At 38.6% G+C, this 7757-nt stretch overlaps 1 protein-coding gene across 2 annotated transcripts; it reads right to left on the bottom strand.

Moving 5' to 3' along the window:
* Positions 1-2125: 2125 nt before the first annotated feature.
* LOC124786054 (calmodulin) lies at positions 2126-6609 on the bottom strand. Of its 2 annotated transcripts, none has more exons than XM_047254233.1 (3): positions 5506-6609; positions 5003-5088; positions 2126-2346 (listed from the first exon to the last, which is right to left on the bottom strand). In XM_047254233.1, the coding sequence occupies exon 1, from the start codon at positions 6528-6530 to the stop codon at positions 6081-6083; it is 450 nt and encodes a 149-aa protein (XP_047110189.1). In that variant the 5' UTR covers positions 6531-6609; the 3' UTR covers positions 2126-2346; positions 5003-5088; positions 5506-6080. The 2 variants fall into 2 exon arrangements, with proteins under 2 accessions (XP_047110189.1, XP_047110188.1); XM_047254232.1 differs by having other exon boundaries at positions 2126-2351.
* Between the last annotated feature and the right edge of the window lie 1148 nt (positions 6610-7757).

The raw sequence follows: 7757 nt of genomic DNA on the forward strand, positions 1-7757 counted from the left end.
TGAAATTGAGGTGCAACTGCACGCAAAAGGGGAACCTATTACTTATGACGTTAAAACATTTCCTCTCGAAAGCAATGCAAATGAAATCATCACATGCCTCTCCTGTTAACACAGCAATACATTTGTGTGTCCATGCTAATCATTTTTCATGTCTGTAGTCTATATGAAACAAATGTGTAAGCTCTACTGTAACAAAGTTTCATCTGCGAGTCACACCAATGAAGTTCATGTATATTTTCTCCCTTGTGCATTAACCCACTACTCAGTCCACAACCAGATTCATCAACTTCTTTATAATCAGCCATTAAATTAATTACCAGTTGGGCCGAATTAACACGTGTGTAATACAATGCCCACAATTTGCACTTTGTATGAGTACAACTGTCAAACAATATACCCAAATTATGTTCCAGTTTATGATTAGAATATCTTACACCAGATGGTATCGGACAAAACTGCATGTTTTGAAAACCTCTCTACAGAAAATCTGCAGTGCAGCATTGCGGATAAACAGTTGCACTATTCAGTTGCTTCAGTGAAATTCAAGACTTCAGTTAGCCAAATCTTACAGTGATATAAACATGCCATGGAAACTATGACTACAGCAGTCTGCCAGACATACACAATATTATCCCCCCCCCCCCCCTCCCCATCCTCACCTCCTCCCTCAGGTCCCACATCCCCAGTTGTGCAGACTACTAATGTATGTAGTTCACACACCTCTACCCAATTAAGAACAGGTCAATGTAACTGCAAGCAACACAAATTTAGTATAAATTCTAAAAGCCTGCCTACATTATGTAATCACAACAGAGGTGAATACAGAACCAACTGAGCGCAAGTCATTATAAAGCTATATGCTGCAGCAGCTAAACTACATATGAATGAATGCGCTTTAGGACACAGTAAGGACTAACTACTGTTAATCCCAAAAACTGAGAATATTAAGGCTGCAAACATGAGAAAGATACACCCAAAATGTTGGGCCCTTTAATATTATTCATAACATAATCAGTTATATCCATCATTAACACCTGCCAATCAGTATCACTTGTTTATGTAAATTGAAAAGAGGAGACATTTGATTCTGTAATAGGGGGAAGAGCTTGCACAAATTTATCTCATACTATATATTCCAATGTCCTACAAAGGCAAAAACCAGTACTGTGAACCAGTCACCATCTCTCACATTCTGTTAGTCACCATTAATCTTAACTACAAAAATCATACCAACACTGATACTTTCCTAAATGAAATATTCATACAATTCCCATTTCCAATCCCAAGATTGTCTCATTCCTATTCATTTAAATGATTTTCATTCATAATGCACAAGCCACACTTAACACTAAAACTGCAGGGAAAGGACATCTTTCCTTCTATGGTAAAATTTTAGTACTGCCAAAAACATTTACAAGAACTTTCATTTCTAAATGTTAATTTGAAGTAATTCTGCCACTTTGGGGTTAAGCACTTATGAGCCATTTGTGTGTAATTTTACTGTTGCCTCCAACAAATATTCCTTGTGGTAAAATAATTTGAACATTAGTGCAAGTGATTTCGGAATATCATTCTCATCAATAATTTAGCCATAAATAACCATCAAAATTTTCTGCATTGCCAAGGTGTAGCAACTAAAACCTGAACAAACTATTACAACATTTCAACATACAGTATCCCAAACGGCAAATTATCACAAATCAAACTCAGAAGACAAACTATTGAAATCCTTACATAAGTTTTTATATGGCACCATTTCTTGTAATTCCCTTAAAAAATATTTGTCAGTTCAACTTCACTACTAATCACAGCTTTAGTTTTCATGAACCCCCAACCCATTTGTTATTTTTTCAACTTCACCGATCAATAAAGCCAACATTAAGGAACAGTTAGATCACCGTTAAAAGAAAACAGTGGTCAAAAGTTTGTGATAGCAACTAAAAGTTTAAATTTTTTCTAATAGAATATTCGAACCAACTACCAAGATTTAGAATGACCAGTTTGCCCAATTTTTAGTGAACACTGGAAAAACCACAGCTGCCCTACTTCTTTCATTAAAGCAACTTAAGATTTTCACCAGAAACAGCATTTTTGGGTATGGGGATTAATTATTGAACCCCGGCAGTTTTAAACACTTAAATTTATTAACATTTCTTTAAAATTAAATAACAGTATAATATACATACTAACGTCATGTATTTAGTATTAAAATTAATGAATGAATGAAAATTATTTGGAATGTTTACAGATTAAGTCAAAACATCACAATTTTAAACCAGCTACAGCAAATTTTGGAGACCACAGACTGAACCAACAGCTTGTGCGGAGACAATTCTTCGATGACTGCTGTGCTGAAAAGAAGGAAAGAACTTATCAGTAACATGTTTAGTGCTATCCAATCCAGCAAAGTGAAGAATACTGGCAAAAATACCTGAAAAATTTCAATTCAAGCTCAACATTTAACACGAATTGCTCATACATAAAGCACAAAGCCACATCTGTACAGAAAAGCTGTGTTCTTAAATCAACACCACACCCGTAAGTAGTGAAAATAAATCTGTTAAAATCTAAGACATGCAGTGGTCAGTATTTACATATAAAAGGCAGAATTACATGCAGAGAAATGTTTTCTCGCACTTAGCCACAATATCTTCTGCAGGATAAAAACTCCATCACAATTATCTTACAGCTCAGACCTAGATGTTCATTTATGCTTTACTGCCTCTACAGATACTTGCACCTTTAAGCTAATTAACGCCCACCTGCATCTCAATTCATATGCCATTCACTCAATCAGTATTAACAACTCAGTTCTGGATGAACAGAGCTACAGATCTTGTGAAGATAGTACTTTCGCTTACTACCAACCCCGGCAATGAATACTACGTGCAACTGCACTGCAATACTCAATGATTAATGCTGTTTAATTTCACTGATGCATTATTAGTTGTAAGTAATCAGACATTAATACTTAAGGTGATTGAACAATTCTACTTAGACAAGAGAAATACCTGTTAGTTCCATAATCTCAGGTTCCTGAATATGAGAAGCCATAAGCAAAGCACCAGCAATATAATAGGGAGGCAAGCCCCATTTCCTACGCTGACATTAAACCCAACCAAAGTGATATTTCAACAATGTAAGGAAAGAAAGAGATTGCTTACTGACCATAAAGAATCAGTCCCGTTGCAGACAGGCACAACAGACAGACTGTACTCATTATAGCTTTTACACAAATCATCTTTAATTGGAAGTTGTTTGTTTGTTTGTTTGTTTGTGTGTGTGTGTGTGTGTGTGTGTGTGTGTGTGTGTGTGTGTGTGTGTGTGTGTGTGTGAGAGAGAGAGAGAGAGAGAGAGAGAGAGAGAGAGAGAGAGAGAGAGAGAGAGACTGACTTTGCTGAAGGCTTTGGCCTAAAGCTGTGTCTTTTCATTGGGCCTGTCTGCAACCAAACAGGTCATGTTTACAGTGAGCAAAAATATCTTTTCCCTCGTATTACCGATATTCCAACCTGGAGTTTCAAAGCTGCTATTTCATCACAGTAATCTGTATATAACAAATCTTAAAGCTTCTCTAAAGTGTGTGGTAACTTCCTCCACTCCACGTATGAACAAATACAAAAAGATTTCAGTTATCCGTCAACAACACATAGCAGCCTAATACATATGCAAACTGTTCAACATGATATATTAAAATTGTAATACAGGCAATTCTATGAAATTGAATTTGGTTTTCAAGTACCTTTAAAATTGTCAGTGTAGAAAAAACTGAAATGGATAATAAGAACAGCTCAAAGGTTTCAACATTTATGCTTATCAAACACCTTATTCCTATTACTGAAGAAGAAATTTTTGTAAGACTATACTACAATAGTTCACAAAGCAGCTAGCGCGCGCGCACACACACACACACACACACACACACACACACACACACACACACACTAGCAAACAAGCCCATCTTTTTATTATCTGTAACTGATTCCATTTCAAAACCAACAACATTTCTCGTAAATTACAAATTTTACTGGTTTCACAGCTGTGTAACTCACTTTCACAACGTGTTCAGAAAGGTGATTCTAAAGACAAGTGTAGGAGCAGTAACGCATGATGAGGAATCTAACTGCTACTCTTAAGATTCACATCTGCACAATCAGCATTTCACCAATGCATGCTAAGTTTTGAAATCAAGATCCCTGAAATAATGCTTGCAAACAAACTTTACATTATGGTCACATATTCACAATGGTTATGAAATGAAGACCAATGTTTATTTATTTTATTCTTCCCTTCAACAAGATTCTGTGGATAAATGACACTAGGTATCTTCAGTTTTGCTATGTACCCCGATTTCACTGCATTTGCAGACTGAGAAAACAGGAAATCTGGATATTTCAAATCAAAGTGGGAATGGTGCAAGAGGAGTGTCAGCAACAGCCACCATATCAGAGGCTAAAACCAAGCCTTTCCACAATCAACCCATTAGTTCATAACAAAACAACATAATTATTATGAAATTAAAGCCAAATACTGAAGTCAAGAAATATCCAACTATTTCAACATGACAGCCCGTCAACAGATTTGCTAAATTCTAATTTAGCTACACAGCAAGCAAGGACAATCATTCTGAACACCACTATTACTACTGCAACAGCTCTTCACGTAGTCATCAAAATCGGCCCATGTTAGTGTGCAATAAATATAGCTCAATTATGAAGTGTAATGACATATGTCAAAACATGCCAACTCATAACAAAGTTCCTTCGCAGATTTTAGTTACGAAACTAAGCAGTTCCGCTTAACCATCTTACAAAACTCGTTCTGCTCTCCAATGTATAGGTCAACAATTCGCTAAGTAAACAGAAGATGATAATCGGGGGCATTTACAATACTACACCACACAAACATTGAGAGAATAGTGCAAAACATGTTCACTGTTCATGAACAAGGTTAATAAAAGCATCGTCAATTTATTAATGACTATAGAAAAAAATATATACTCTACCATCGTAAAATCTTGAAGACGTAGTACGCATCTACCCCAAAAAGGTCTTCTGGAAGAGCCCAGTATTTCTTGCAATTTCGAAGACCCTGGAAAACACGAACGTTACAATAAAAACAATGCTATTGAATTTGATCAGCAAAGGTTAGTAGCAACAGGTATTCAATAAAATACGTAATTAAAGAGCGAAAGCGTTCACTACTTTAACACCACATAACTTTCTAAAAACTGTCGTCAGCAACCGAATCCAAGTGCCCACGCCGACCGCTACTAAAAATAACTTTCCCACAATAGCGTTGGCTATTAAAGTGTGTACAGGCTGAGCTACTGTACTACGTTATTACATTTAACATTTAATGAATGCAGTCTTGGCTAGAAGAACCATTAATATCTTATCAGAATCCACAAAGACATATGTATGTCTGGAAAACTTTTTACGTGGCAAGACGTAGTGAGCAACACGTACTTCCACTATAAAATTGTTACAAACATCAGCTGCGACTCACCTCCACAAGTAGCACCGCAGGCCGCACCAAATGCTCCACAGGTCGCTGCTGATTTGGTACTTTGCAGACACTAAATATGGAAAACGAACCAAGTCTGAAATCTGCCTAGAATAACTACTACTCTGTACATGCTGTGGAAGGAAGGCCGCACAGGAAAATGTAGGAGACCTAATCGATAAGAACTAGTTGGGCCCGGACGGGCCGGGCCGAAACTAACAAACGAAGACTGTCTTTTTGACCGGAAAATAGGTCCACAACGCAGGAAATAGTCTTTAAACTATACAACACAAATATGCACTCCTAAGTGTAACATTACACATTATGATTAACAAACCTCATAGTTAAGTAGGTGATGTGATAAGGGGGGTAAAGGTCGAGGGCAATTTTTTTACAAAAATTTAGTTTCATCCGTTGGTTTATCACTTCATCACACGACGATTTAAATACACGAGTTCTACTCAGTTCATTGTTTCATAGTGTATCGTTTGTTCATAATGGAAAGCAGAAATGCAGTGTTTTTATCTCTGTAAAGCGTCCCGAAAAACCCGCCTCTCCCGCACCACAAAGCCGGCACTTCACTTGGATGTCATCATTGTGACGAACTCCTCGTAGTTGACCTGCCCGTCACCGTCGATGTCCGCTTCTCTGATCATCTCGTCGACTTCTTCATCGGTGAGCTTCTCACCCAGGTTGGTCATCACGTGTCGCAATTCAGCGGCACTGATGAAGCCGTTTCCGTCCTTGTCGAACACGCGGAATGCTTCTCTGATTTCTTCCTCGCTGTCCGTATCCTTCATTTTGCGCGCCATCATGGTGAGAAATTCTGGAAAGTCGATCGTACCGTTGCCATCAGCGTCCACTTCGTTTATCATATCTTGGAGTTCTGCTTCTGTTGGATTCTGCCCGAGGGAACGCATCACAGTTCCCAATTCCTTGGTTGTAATAGTGCCGTCACCATCCTTGTCGAACAGAGAGAAGGCTTCTTTGAACTCTGCGATCTGCTCCTCGGTAAGCTGATCCGCCATGGTTGAGTCGTCGCTGCTCTCGCTAACACACGTCTACACTGCCCGGATGCGCGCGAGCGAATGGCGCGCCCCTTTATAACGGCAACAGCGGCTAGAGGCAGTGGTGCGCTCCTATTGGCTGGCGCCCACCTGCAATGCGACAAGCGCAGAGCCGCGAGCGCGCGCATCCGGTGGCTCAGCTACGCGACTGTCTGCTGTTCTTATCGACCGTGGTGTCTGCAGTGCCGCATGGCGACGTCTTAACTCTTCGTGACGCGGATCCTTGCCTAACGTACTTTTACCCTAATATGCCTAATGAAATTATGTTCAGCCGTTCTTCTTTCGCCTTACGCAAAAACTGCCCAGTATTATTGGCGCTGACACACAACCGCCAGCCTCGGTAAGACAGTTGTCGGAACGATTTAGAATTTAAACACAATACAGTGATACTAACAGAGAAATGAGAAATAAAAACAAGCTAATGAATTTTCACAGAATGTCCAAGTATTAATGAGGCCAGTAGGAATCTCGTTGCAAAAAAAAATGAACTTTATGAAACGCAGGCAACTGTGATGGACGTAAAACTTTCGCGGGGACTTGGGAAAGTACCGGCACATTTAGTTTCGTCACACAAGCAAAAACAACTCGTTACATGCAGTTACTGATCTGACATTTTGTAGGTCAAAAGCCTGACAAGTGTGTTCATTCTCCGTAAATAAAATTTACGTTAAACTCATTTCATAACCGCAATGTTTCAAATGAGGACCGTTCCTATCCGGTAAATTTTCGACACGTGTTCAAGTAGAAGTGTCGCTGTTTTTAATACTTAATGAAAGGGAATCCGTGTATGTACATAGTACCAGGTAACATAAACCGCAACAATGTGCTCGAATTTTATTTTAAAGGAAACCAACACTACACACAGTAGGAATTTCAGCTCAAATCGTGAAACGTTCGCAGCAGTTATCGTATCAGACTATTTATTTTTATAGCAAATGATGGAAGAGCTCACATTTATCTCACGAAAAGAGAAAACGTGTTGCCGCAGTATAAACATGCATGTCATTGTTACTAATTAAAATGTCTCAGATGGGGAACCGCAAGATGACGTTTTTAATTGTAGAATAGGACGAAGACTCCTCTAACAACATTAAGTTTCTCATAGGCTCTCGCATCTCCTTGTAACTTTCCAAACTAAGTTAAACACTTTTCCACAGTAACCGGAAATCCTTAATTTCGACGAATCTC

This window comes from Schistocerca piceifrons, chromosome 1 (genome assembly GCF_021461385.2).
Source record: "Schistocerca piceifrons isolate TAMUIC-IGC-003096 chromosome 1, iqSchPice1.1, whole genome shotgun sequence".
Taxonomy (NCBI): Eukaryota; Metazoa; Arthropoda; class Insecta; order Orthoptera; family Acrididae; genus Schistocerca; species Schistocerca piceifrons.

Bases quoted from the DNA above. Each gene is read 5' to 3' on its own strand.
- LOC124786054 (XM_047254233.1), bottom strand. From the start codon at position 6,530: ATGGCGGATCAGCTTACCGAGGAGCAGATCGCAGAGTTCAAAGAAGCC.